Raw genomic sequence first — 14061 nt, 5'->3', positions numbered from 1 at the left:
ATTAGTAAATCTTCTGATTAGAGATGTGATTCTTCAGATTAATGCAGCAACAGTGTAAAAAGTGGATGTTTTTCCACTTGGAGGCAGCAGAGTAAACACAACACCAAATTTTTTATACAATTGTAATGGCACACATGTCAATAAAATGTTTTTGCTTGACACTTTGAGCAGACTGAAAGTCCCATATTCACTGGTATTAGTTTTGTGTCCACTAAGAAATGTGCTGAGAGAAATGCCTGGCTGTTTAGCTGCTGACTGTGCCTGATGTTTGGTGCAAAACAGGTAGGAAAAGCTAACTACGGCATCCAGAATTAGAGAAGATAAACTATGTACATAAAGAGAAAGGTTGATGGTTTAAAACTAGAAGAGAACCTGGACTTCACAATCCCCTATCAGTTATCTTGCACTTTTAAAGAAGGCAATCTAGAGCTGCACCGACATAGGCGAAGTTTTCTTTCTCCAATGCTCCACCACTCTGTAAAGGTGGGGCTGTTATTTTTGGTGTACATATATCTGTAAAAATGTTACTGTATTTTTGTTCTTTTGACCTTTTTGCTTTGATGACGCATTAACGTCACATTAATTGACTCCCCAGAGTTTTTGTGTCTAAGCTGTCGCTCTTTTATTAAAAATAGGTGGCAAGGGGAAATTTAATTTAATTGTACTTCTTTTTGTTGACATGTTCATCAAACTGTCATAGCAATGAAGGTGAAAAATCTCATTTATTCCTTGCTGGGAGCATTGATGGGAGCTCCACAGAGGTTACAGGCCAGCAGTCCCTTCCCTTTTGTATCACTTCATGTCCCTATTTCCTCTTCCTTCCTCCCTCTGCCTGTGTGACTCTCTGCTGCTCTTTGTTTGGCAGTGATTTGACCAAACAAAATCTAACTGGGTATCTCTAAAGCAAGGTGACTGCCAAAGGTGATTTTTCAAGCTGACTGCCAGGACACAATGAGTTTTAGATAGAGAGGCCAAATTTCCCTCCCTCCAACTGGCAGTCGTGGATTAAAATAGAACTAGCCTCTGCACTCAGATTTGTCACCCGTGTCATTATCTGCTCCATTATTCCCACAGCCTTAAATGTACTGCCCTGAAAATCAAGATGCAATAGACTTAATGTTGTGTTTGTGTTGCTGGACCTCACATTCTTGGGTACAGTTGTTTCATTAAAGGACGTGTGATGAAAGTGTGCTTGTTTTGGCTCCGAATAGCAGCTGGAAGTAACTTTGATTTAACCCTCTCAGGCTCAAATTAAGTTTTTGTTGCTAATGCACAAAACAATACCTGCAGTGGTACTTCTGAGTAAAAAAAACTCATAAAATATGTATGTGGGATAATCAGGTTGTTAGCTTTTACTTGTTACAAATCTGCAACGCCTGCCTTGAGAGGGTTAAATAGCATTAAAAAATAGCAATAAGATGTAAAGCCGCATCAGTAAGCCCTGCACAGCATGTGAATGTTTGCCTAGCGTAGCCAATCACATTCCCCTCATACAAAATTATAGAATTCTGAACATGTTTACAGACATCAATCATCATATTTGTCAGTTAATGGCAGTTTGTAATTTACTAATTGAAGTTCCACTTGTTTCCTGAGCTGAGGAGTGTCCATAGGAGGCTGGAAAGGAACACAGCCTAATTCTGTCCCATAATGGGATTTAATCAGTAATGGCTTTACAAATCAAATTAGTGCAGCTTTTGATTTTAAAATCTACTGACTGGAAAGTCCCCCTCTTTCAGTCTGATATCGATATAAAATGAAGCAATCCTCAGTGGACAACTCAACTATCGATCAAGGTCAGGTTGGAGCTGTATTGTGCCTGAATTTGGACAGATGTTAATTTACAGCTGAACACTTTCAACTTAACAGCTTCAGCATAAGCCTGGCACAGGCAGAGAGGGGGGTTAGAGGATACAGAGGGGATATGAGGCAAATGCAAATGACTTGCCAGATAAGTTAATGTGCCTTTGCCATGGCAAGGGACCCTGATTGCACTGGGAAGGTAAGGCTTCCCTGAGCCAGCCGGAGATATCATTAATCCAAGGTTGACCTGGTATGTCTTTTGCATGGTCCTGCCCATCTAAGTTTATTGTCTAAGAAGAGGCTGTTTAGACAGTTGGAAGGCAGAGGAGACGTTGTGTGCTTTCTAAAATGACCGAGCAGCACTTCCTTTTGAGCGTTTCCCGAAGACAAATTGGCTTGGATCAGCAGCCAGGCAGCTGGCTGATGGAGAGGTGAGATGTATAAGGCCCACGTGGGCATTTTCATCATGACGGCTTTTCTTTCCCTTTTTTCTCTTTTTTTGGCTTCCTGCTGCAGTGTGTCATTGTGTCCTAGTCTCTCTCATGCTGTATCACTCACCCACACAGATACACACTAACCTTACAGTACAATGCAATAGGCTTGCACTAATCCTTACTTTAGACATGTCCTGGGCAGTTTTGTTTGGATTACTCTCCTCTGGCACCAGTGAGAGATCAGCACACATGAGTCTGAAGTCTTTAAGTAATAAAAGCGCTTTTATACTTTAGTCATACAGAACATACAAATGTGGGCTTCATATATATGTGGAAGCTGATTAAGATGTCCTGCATAAACAAAAGGCTGAATACTTGTATGGCTTGGCACTGTCCAGAAAGCTTAGCAAACAATCGTAGTGATTGTGTGAATTTACAATGATATGGTTGCCACCAGGTTGACTTGTGATTATACAGAGATTTGCGGGTTTTATAATCCTCCTTAGATCAAATAATAATAAGCAGTGATTCATACAAAAGTGTTCTGTTCTAAATTGACCACTAAAGACTCAGTCCATATGAGTTATCATTTTGTCAGCTAGCAACCACTCTTTCCTTCTGATAGCCCTATAATTGGGGTTTAATTTTTTCCAATAATGATTTTCTAAGAGCAGGGAGACACGTCCAAATAGATCTTACTCAGCCCAGAGTATCATGAATATTAACAGTGAGTGGATAGGAATGTGACCTCAGAAGTCCTTGCAGTGACTGAGTCAGTGTTTACTGTTGTTCAAATTTTGACTTTATCAGTAAAGAAGTGAAGTACCACAGAAATGCAGGAGTATATATAACCTCAGTCACCGTATGCTACCTGCCCAGCACCAGACAGCTAACAAACACAGTTAGCAGCTAGTTGGAGAAATAGTGGTATATGTGACACCAAACTTTAATTTAAGGTTTCCAAAAACACCTTAAATGTGGAAAAATGTTTCAGTTTACACAACAAACCAAACATTCAAGTGAATGCAATCTTTCCTAGGCGGGCCATGACTAGTTTGCCATCTTAACGTGGTAGTACTTTTCTGCGAATTATATATGGTCATGTCTTGTTGCCCCAAATCAATTAATGATTCACATAATGTGCGTGTGTGTCTTTGTATGTATGTGTGTAAGTGGCCTTGGTTGTTAGCTGTGCAATGGCATGCCTCCCTTTAGAGCGTTCAGACTGCAGATCATCTTTCGATCTGTTTTTTTTTTTCATGCATAAAAATATACATCTATAACATATCAACTTGTTTGCTCTCATTTAATATTTAAATAAAAGCCTTGGGGCAGTATCTACAAAGACAGCATTATGGAAAAACATGTCAGTTCTTTTTTGTAGAGCTACTGATTGTGAGTTTGGTGACATAATATAAAGTTCCGATCTGCAGATTAGAAAACTCACTTACCCATTCGAGTGGACTGTACTGTAATAGAATAATTTCTAATTCTCAAACTCAGTCAGTGTCACCAGTACACTTTGCAGCTTGTTATCCTCTACATTTTAAGAGGACGGCCTCGAAACTTTGTCAAGTGCAGCAAGTTTGTGCAGTTCAAAAAACAAAACAGAAGTGAAGTGCTTGGCCGTGTGCTGTGAACAACAGGGGAATCCATTTCCTATACAAATGATTGTAATTCTCTGCTCTCCTGCACATTTCTGCCCTTTTTACAGGTTTGGCAGTTCACCAGATAATCACAATCACTGTGTCTCTCATTATGGTTATCGCGGCCTTGATTACAACACTCGTCCTTAAAAACTGGTAGGAAAGATTCCTTTACTTTTTGCTTCACGACACGTCAGACGCGCACCCCCGTTCCTTTTCAGAAACCCTAATAGATGAACGAAGGTACAAGGTATGATTTTATGTTTGTTTCTTGTCTTTGGTGCGTGTTTTTGTAGCTGTGCGCAGTCTGGAAATGGTCGCCACAATAGCCATCAGCGAAAGATCCACCAGCAAGAAGAAAGCTGCCAAAACCTGACAGACTTCACCCCAGCTCGGGTGCCCAGCAAGGTGGACATATTCACTGCCTACAACGACAGCCTGCAGTGCTCGCACGAGTGCGTTCGGACTGCCGTACCCATCTACACTGATGAGATGATCCAGCAGACGCCTGTCTACAAGACTGCTTATAACGGAAACAGGTACTGACTGTATGACAGGTGGATGCACGCTTCCCAGTCATTCAGCACTTGGAAATCCACAGTGTGAATGTTATTAGCATGTGGCTTATATTTTATGAAGCTCCGTGCTGAGCAGCAAGGCTTGATCGGTTTAAAATAGGTTAAAAAACGTTCCAGTAACTCGTACTCAGGATTAAGAAGCATTAAGCAGAAACAGATGAGAATAAGAGCATTGAAATGTCGACCACGAATCCTCACATTCGTCTCCAAGCTCGTGTTTTTACCCCGCAGCCACAGTCAGCTTCAGTCGGTATTTTGCTCGAGCAAATCTACACATAAATTGGCGGACTGCTTCCCATCACCTCATCCATCTGCCGTATGCCTCAGCATGTTCAGGCTGCACACACACAAAAAATAACATGTTCTACTGATTTCTATTGGTGTAATGAGTCAGCTGATAGATGTCTTTACTGTGTCGTTTTGTGTCTGGCTCTTCATGGGAGTATTAAACGTTGGCACAAAGGTGTATGCTTTGAACTTCAATACCTGCAAGTTATGTAATATCAGTAAATACACTTTACATGCCCAAGTTTACTGAACATGTAAAGTGTTATATATACAGAGAAACATTAGGCGAGAGATGTGTCTTTGGTGAGTCGTTGGTGCGTTTGCATTCCGCTTTGCGATTTAACCGGACAGGTAGGTTTCACATCGAAATCGCACACACTTTGCATTGCCACGCCGACAATAAGTTGGTGGAGTATTCACAGTGTTTGCTGTCTGAGTGGATAACATAGTCATCTAAGCCGCAGGGCCAGCAAAGATGGTCACACTTACTCAGTGAATCCAAACCCTGTAACAGATTCATTATGTTGGCAAGGATGGCGGGATAATTCATCTGCTGTAAATAGTCTGCTTTTAAATTACACAGGGATGGTTAGGTTTTTATAGCTTGTTTTTCACAGGTTAACCAACAGCACTGCTGAAAAATCTAGGATTTTTTTTATTTTTGCAGAGCAGCCGTCCGAGGCTGACATAGACCTTCACCCAGTGCAGGTCTCTGTCACCCCGCTTGTGTACGTGACAGTGGTACCGTGTTGATTTTGGCACTTAAGGCTACCAAGAGACATAATTAGGCCTTGTAGCGTGTGCAGCATAAAAAAGAAGAAGTCTTATGAGAAAAAGACACTGCTCACCAATGATAATTTTAGAATCAATTATAGGAGGTTTACTATCAACTAATATGTTGTGATGGTATCTAATATAAAAATGTAACCAGTCTGATTACATCATTTATATTCACAAGTTAACTTCTTGCAGTGTGACTCTGACTTCTTGCGTTTTGCCTAACAGGCCCTCACCAACTGAAAGACAACTGATTCCTGTGGCCTTTGTGTCAGAGAAGTGGTTTGAGATCTCATGTTGACGAGCTGAAGGCCTTGTTCATGTTCTGTGGGTGGAAGAGACTTCCTGAATTCACGCTTTGGTGGGTACCGCAGCACTTTATCCCCTTGTAAATAATCATCTGAGCCTTCGATCCCCATGGTGATGCTGCCCCACTTTGGGAATAAAAGGGAACTTGGCATATGTTTGTTATTTGTGACATGATTATGCTCCCTTTCCATCTTGTTCCCTTTTGATAAAAAAAAAAACCAGGAGGAATCCGGTTCAATGCAGTAGCCGGGGTCTTTAGCTGAGATAAGAGACTAATTATGTGAATATCAGTACTATGGTCACTGTTAATTATTTCTCCTCTCACATCTGAAACATTTTCATTGATATTTTTGGTGCCGCTTTCATTCTTACACCAAAGGTGCATTGTTTGGCGCATTTCAAGGAGTAAGGGGCACTTTTGCTTGACTTGTGACACATTTTTATGCGTGGCTAAAATATGCCAGAATGGGCCAGCATTTGAAATTCAAAGCGTGAACGTTAAACACATGGTCTAGCCCCACAGTGTTGCTGGAAGGTCAAGAAGCGGTGTAATGTTTGCTATTGACCCAGATTTTTAAGAGGAATAGATTGCCAGCAGGTAACACAGAGAGGCAGGGACAGGGACCCTGGGTTATCTGGACACACATTAGTCTCACTCAGCTTAGCTTTCCACAGCTTGCTCCCTGTGCTGGAGTCATAAAAGACATAAGATCCCTTTTTATCTTTGCAAATCTTGTGTATTTTTTAGGCTTAAGTGTATGCAACAATAGACCTTAACTGTACTGATTTTTAATACAACACTGCCCTTTCATATCATGTAAAAAAGGCACTGGAGTCACATGTTTTTTGAGACAAATCCATATTCTCCCTATAATAAGTCAGAAGCAGGCTAGCTTTGTGTGTGTGTTTAATTTTGCACTGGCAACATAATGAGAAGTAACTGGGGTTGTGTTCTCTGCATCTCCACAGGATCCAGTTGGAAACAAGAAACACAAAAAAACAGCTTCTTTTGTAAAATAGCGTGATCTTTGGACACTGGTGAAGATATTTATTTTTCTAGAGTTGACAAGCAGCAGCCATAACGCTGCGAAAACCATATTTCCAAGAACCTACGGTCATTTAGATATAGATTATATATAAATATATTTACAGGATGTATGGAACTAGACTGTGGACGTCGCGGATGTCTCAAGGAAAACATTAGCCCTATCACAGAGGAACTCAAGGAGCTTCTTCGGGAGGAAGATGAACTGTATTTCTGAACAATGTGCCAATAATGCCACTATGTGCCACAACCTGGATGGACAGAAGTTTCAACAACGACTGATGGACTAAAAAACAAGCCGACAAAAAAAGAGCGTTATATTAACCCTGTATCAACTGCAGTTACATTTTTTTCTTTTGGTTTTTGGTTTTTAAAGAAATATGAAAGTACAAAAAAATGCTAAATGTATTTGAATATGTTATGAAATAGTTTTAAGAAATGTGTTACAAAAGAGTCTAAAAGATATTTATATGAAGCACTATTCTATTAGCTGGGGAAGAGAGATGATGGAAAACGGTATATGCTTTATTGGACGGTTAATTTAAGAAAAAAAAGAAGAAAAAAAGTTGTTTCTACCGGTCCCATTTTAAAATCAGAATAGTCGTGTCTATTTTTTTACACACAAGAGTCTGCCACAGCCCTAACGGGGGAAGTCAGAAGCGCTTGGAACCACTTTTTAAATACTCCCACCTAAGCTGAGGTAATATCAAAGACAACCATCTGAACACATCTGGTCCAAGCCAGTACAGCGCCCACCTCGACTGCTTATTATGTAAGATTTGCATCTGATTTAGGAAAATGGAAAAATACACAAAAGGCTTCTGTGGCGCAGGCGTGTGTCCTCGTTAGATCCCACAGCGGCACATTCACGAGTGAGTACAGCCACAGACTGCATGGAGCTTGACAGGACATTCATACTGCCTCAGGTCTGTCTAGCTTTCTCGCACACCTCGTATCAGTCTCTTGTCTCAGCAGCTGTCTGGGATAAATCTAACGGTTTAGATTTTGATCCGAGCTCCAAATTAAAGGGTAGAAGAGATTTAATCTGAACCTCCTGTGTTCAAATAAATTGTGGTCATTTGCATAAACAGCAAAGTTGAAAAACGGATAGTAATTGAACATCCCCACCCAACTCCCAACTCTCGACCGGTTTGACAAATTAGTTGTTGAGCCTGAAACTTTTAAATTATAGGCGGAAGTCTATGTAATTCCATCGTCAACCGATTTGTTCAAGGTGGAATTAAACAGAAGAAATGGGAAGCTAAAAATGTGGTGTCCCTCAGGATCAAAATGCATGGTTTGTTTAACTGTGGAATGTAAGCAGGAAGGAATCCCCCATCAAACACAGTAGGTTTTTTAAGGGTTCGCTCTCTCCAGACCCAAATAAACTCTTGAGGACAATGTTTAAATCATTCAGTAGTTAAGCTATCACAGCCAGGATGTTTGGGGTTACTCTCGGATAATTTGTTTTAATTTGTGCCGTAGAAAGCTGAGCAAAAAGGGGAAAAAAAGGACAGAATTAAGAGGAAAAAATTCTATTTTGTACTTTCAAAGGCCTAAAAACACTCCCTCTGTGTTTTGTTGTAGTAAGGGGATTAAGACAAACCAATCTGCTGCTGCCAAATTGGTTTAAACTTCTGGTGAGGAAGGACAGTAAAGCTCTCCTGAGAGCTTCCTAGCACCAATACTTTTTATTATCATCTTCAAGCTCCTGAAACAGATTAGCTTTGTGCTACGAAGCTTTCGAGAAAGTTGTCTGTTAATCTACCTTTTTATTTTGCTGTGGGTTTGTACAAAGCACAACTACAATTCTGCAATTGTAAATGTTTATGGCTATAGACAGCAATATGTACAGATATAAATGATGGGTTTTACTAGGTATAGACGGTCGATCTCCAGTACTTCACTTGCTAGGTTTTCGGACTTGTACTCACTTCCTTAAAGGATTCAAGACAACAGGTTGTCCCAGTGATCAGTATCAGTACGTGGGAGCCATTCAGGAGGTGTCGAGATGGCTTGGGATAAACACTGTGGTGCAAAACTCCTGCTCTGGCCAATTCACAACATGAAACTCATCTCATGAATGACACATACCAGTGCAGCCTCACGATAGGCTGCGTTGCTTCTTTGACATAACATATATTTTTTTGAATGAACAGTGATATCTTACTAGTAAGAGGGTTATGAAACTTGCTGTAAATTATACACGTGTAAATGTATTTTCTATATATTTGCTTCTATTTGTGTACAGGTGTGTTCTATTTTTCAAGACCTCTCCCATTTTTTGGGAAGGTTTCAGCTAGGTCGGGGATAGTGTCTTTGTTTACATGTGTAACTATGGTATTTCTTTCAAAACACAAAAACTAACCTTGTGCCAAGCTTCTTACCTGCACTTTCAAGCAGTTACTTGTATTATATCTTTAGCTAACCAGTATAATACTTCAGTAGACGCTGCAATAGCTCAGAGACTGAAGAGTGATTTCCAGGTGGAAAGTAAAAACAGTACCGAGTGGTTTTAAACGGTGTTGTGATCATATCTTGGGTTCAGCTGTATCCATGGTTGGCTGGGAAACCAATGACTTGCTCTTCTTAACTATCATTTCTGCATCGATTTTAATAGACAGTGTATCATCACATGAATTAAAAAAAAACAAAAAACAAAAAAACTGTTAATCCAACAGTAGCTGCCAAGAAACTAACTAAACTTGATTTAGACTGGATTGCAATCATTTGTCACCATCCTCATTTTGTATTTGTATATACATACTGCTACAACTGCCCCAGAAAATGTTATTTACTGTAATGACTCTGAAAATAAACCAATATCAGCATTTATTAAGCATATAAGAAAATCAGGGAAAGACATCTAAAGGAAAACTTTTGAAAGGAGGACCGTTCGTGAAGTACACTGTCTGTATTTTCCTTTTTGATGTGACTGCTAAATAGTCAGGGTTAAAAATACAAAAAGCCAACTTTAGCGTTGATAGGCAACGTTTTCATTTTCAAACTTTTTCAGTAATCCTGTTTTTATTCCAGCTTTGCCCTTCAGCTATAATCCCGGCATGGCTATGGCAGTGTTGGTTTCAGTCAGTATGCTAGGTGTACCTAGCATGCTAACACACTGAACTAGGCCAGTGAATATGACAAACCTTACACCTGCTCAACATTAGCATGTTAGCACTGTCTGTTTATGTGCTGTTTTAGCTGAAATCACAGCTGCTGTGCTTCAGTGCGGCCTCACAGGGCTGCTAGTTTGGTTGCAAATTCTTCTGCTTCTTTAGCTTTGGCCAAAATTTCTGCTGTTTATAATGACAATGTACTAAACAAGTAATTTGCCAAAAACTGGGAGCGCAGTCATTTTGCCTAATCAAGCCAGGTTATCAAATCAATTCAAACTCCAACTGTACAAAGAAAACCTCAATAATCAGACGGCCCCATTGAGCAAGCGCTTGGCAACAGTGGGAAGGGAAAACTCCCTGATAACAGGAAGAAACCTCCAACAGAACCTCAGGGAGAGGCATCCATCTGCCTCTCCCTGAGCCCAATGAGGCTGAGGGGAGGGAGCCAACAACAACAGGACAATGAACCTTCAAAGTGGAAAGTTTGTGAGATCATTTTATAATTTGCCCATTTCTTTCTCTTTTAAATGGCTGCCTGATGTAAACAATTTCCCAGTTACTCTGTTGAATACAGTATATTAATATTATTGAATGCAGTGATGGCCAAATCTATGTAAAAATCCCCCCCCCTAATTTCTAGCTGTGCTAAAGTTGACTGTCGTTTTAAGATTACATGCTACATATAAGAGACCTACACAGAAATTTGAACAACTTCTATTTTAGTCTCACAACTTTAAAACATTTGGCTGATTGACATTTGATGTAAACAGTTTCATCTGTTAACAACACCATATCTGATGATTGTGGAATATCAATGCAACTAGCTAGAATTTGCTGAAAGTGTCAGCTGAGATTATACCGATATTGTGGGAAAGATTCTGGATTCCTTGGAATATACTAAATGCTCTAATTGAACAACAGGAAACTTTAACTTTCTGAAGTTCTTTGTGTTTTAATACTTTGGGGAAAAAGTTTCTGAGCTTTTTTTTTCTTTTCAGGCATTGGGCGTGTTTCGGGCAGATCTATAAAGACTTGAAAAGCTTGATTTTAATGTTAGTATTTCTCTTTGAAATCATGAGGAGCTGCTAAAAGGAATTCTCTTTGCATTCCTGAAGGACATTTAGACAAAGAAAAATGTAACCAGCAGCTGTGATCTATATTTTAAACAGTCGCGGATGTCTGGAGACATCAGCATACAGCACGCTTCCCCCTTTTACCGCTGTCTGAAATCAAACTGATACGTAAGGAAGCGTCTTACTGCTTTCTTGCGTTTTCAGTTTACATTTCAGTATAGCAGATGAGTTTAGTTTATTATAACTAAGAGGCAGGAAAGTAATTCCACTCGGCCCAGTCAGATTTGATTGAAGAAATATTGTGTTGTTGTGTTAGGTGTGGGTGTGGGGGTTACTCGACATGCCTTTTTTTTCACAGCAAATGAATATTTTGCGGTTCTCCTTTCTGTTTCTTCAGCAGCCCATAAAACCTGTGCTCTCCTCGACATAAACAAGCTATCAATCAGCGAGGCTTTTCCTGTCAAGATGAACGATGTGCCACATTTACAGAGACTGTGATTCCTCTTTGCATGTCAGAAACTCAGAGTGGAAGTTATTGACATGTGTTTTGTTTGAATGACATGCTAGCTGAAGGACAAAGTTGTTTTCTTTCCACATATTAATGGAAGCATTCATACCAGAGGAACGGTCAGAGGAATCCGTGTATTGGCTATATTGTGGACTTATTAGCACACTGTGTGATAACAAAAATATCTTGTGGACGCTTTATCAATGAAAACAAAAAGAGACGTTTAATTAGAAGGTGAGAGGACAAACTGAGAGGAAAGGATAAAGTTTATCTTTGCAGAATGATATATATCCATCCTCGGCCGGTGTTTTGGCCTTTTGTGAAATAGTGACAAAATATAGTCCACTCGTGCACGGACACATCTTTTCTCAGTCAGCAGGATTTTCAGGCTAATGCTAGTGGACGTGTTTCTTTTGAAACTCCTCTGACAGGCAACTTAGAAAATTGGATATTTCCTAAACATATTAACAAAAAGTGTTTTGATCCAAATCGTGAGTTTTTTTTCTGAACCAAAGAAACCAAAATCAGCAAGTCGACAGAAAAGAAAAAATATATAAAGAAGGTGTAGACAAGTCTTTGGTGAAGGTCTGTTGATGCCTAATGTGTTGCTTTTTCAAAATGAAGCACAAAAAACAACTGTGACACAGCTCTTTTCTGCCTGAGAACTTCAATAAAAGTGATTATATTGTTGTGACTATTTCACAAACTGCCCCGAGACTGTGGAGGTATATCACTGGATCCATTTATTTCTTTTTTTCACTCCCAGTAAACTGTAGCTCCTCACTCCTCGCTTTTCCGCATCTTTTCAAAAAACTAAAAAAAACTAAAAATCACGTACTGTGCGCTTACTGTATTTTAAGCGGAGGGCTGCGACTCTCCTCTCGGGTCATGTTTTTACTTTTTCTATTCACAAGAGCTAAAGCACTGTCACTGTCAGTGATTATCAGTGCAGTCAGACTTGAAAAAGACTTGGAGAAAAAAAAAAACGACTTTGTTTGCAACATCTCAATTCTCTTATAATCCCTCTGCTAGAATGAGACTAGCAGCGTGACCCAAATCTGCTGTCGTGTCAGCTAATTCATGCAGATAGCCTCTAGCCCTGGATCATGCCTTCGCGAGCTAAGTGCAGGCCTGAAACGAGTGACACAGCGAGGGAATTCGGAATAGCAGGCGAATGGGATAGCCTGCGATTGCATGTTCTGTGAGAGCTGATCAAAGTAGATGGAGCAAAAACAGCAACAAAACTAAATATGAAGTACAGTAAAAGTTCAAAGGTCAAGTCAAAGGTCAAGGGGTGAGGAGCTTGTATAGATTCTTTTCTCTCTGGGGCAGGGGGGAGGGAAGGGCTTTTTACACACAGTTCATTGAGGCTGACTTACAATCATGATTCATACCTACCATGAAGGAACCTGACTCAAGTTGTGTTGTCGCCATAAAAATGAAGAGTTTGTACTTTGTGACTCAAACTTTTATATTTGTGTTTAATATATCAATGAGTACCTCTGTTAACTTTTGTATAAGACCTATGACTATAGTATATACAAACACACTCACACACACAAAACACACCTCCACGAAAAGGGACTCTAGTCTGTCTCTGTGACGGCTAAATGTTGTATAACTTTTATTTTGTGTCTTATGAACCACATCTCTTCCTTTTGTAGTTATTGGTAAATGTTACGATTTCCAGGTGACTTTGATTTGGTTACTCTTGTACTACTAAGCTCTGTATTTGCAAGCACTGTAAATGCGATTCTCATTGGACTCGTCCTCTGTACATTTAGTACTCTGATGTTGCTATTAATAAAATGTAAAACAACACGAGCACGTGCTATAGGGAGTTTGTTGGAATGAATCTGGGGGAGGGCAGCGATCTGGGCAAATGGCACGAAATAAAAGATTTTAATATGAATCCAATCGATGCTTCTGTCAAATCCAATGATGTGCAAAATTCTGAGCAGCTAAATTCTCAGCATTTTAATGAATAAACATGAGTTATCATGTCAAATGTGATACATGAGCATTAATAATGCTAACAAATGAGACTAGCACTCACATCCACCAGCATTTACACTATGTGGTATCAAGGGCTCAGGGTTCTTCCAGTAACCACAGTGGTAACAATGACTCATGCGTCGCTTTAAAAGCATAAAGATGACACCGTTGGCAAAATATATTAAACATGGTGAATATAATATGCGGAACTCAAACAGCTCTAATATTCTAGACGGAACATGAAAAGTATCATCAGGGAAAAACAAAAACAAGAAACATCCAGCAAGGCAGCAAAATTCAAGGGTAGTATTTACTTTTAAAAAACTAGAACTGTATTTTGGGGGCTGAAACATAAAAGGGAGGTTAGGGGTCAAATGTGAAATTATATTTGGATGCAGACTATAATGTGAAATCTCCATATACCGGGATCATCATATCAACTCAAATTTAATATGAACAAAGTCCTCTGCAAAAAAAAAGAGTATA

At 39.7% G+C, this 14061-nt stretch overlaps 1 protein-coding gene across 2 annotated transcripts in view; it reads left to right on the top strand.

Moving 5' to 3' along the window:
* Positions 1–13404, top strand: part of ajap1 (adherens junctions associated protein 1) — a 53328-nt gene extending 39924 nt beyond the window's left edge. For both annotated transcript variants that reach the window (XM_085443828.1, XM_085443827.1), the window contains 4 exons: positions 3952–4039; positions 4180–4422; positions 5755–5887; positions 6805–13404. In XM_085443828.1, coding sequence (XP_085299954.1) covers positions 3952–4039; positions 4180–4422; positions 5755–5827 — 404 coding nt within the window. In that variant the 3' untranslated portion in view covers positions 5828–5887; positions 6805–13404. The remainder of the gene's footprint in view (positions 1–3951; positions 4040–4179; positions 4423–5754; positions 5888–6804) is intronic.
* Positions 13405–14061: the final 657 nt, after the last annotated feature.

Source organism: Copadichromis virginalis, linkage group LG20, assembly GCF_057382275.1.
Source record: "Copadichromis virginalis isolate Kocher_CV1m ecotype Utaka linkage group LG20, C_Virginalis_male_GT1.1, whole genome shotgun sequence".
NCBI classification, from domain to species: Eukaryota; Metazoa; Chordata; class Actinopteri; order Cichliformes; family Cichlidae; genus Copadichromis; species Copadichromis virginalis.
Note: the sequence above shows the minus strand (reverse complement) of the source record. Positions and strands in the feature narration are given on the sequence as shown.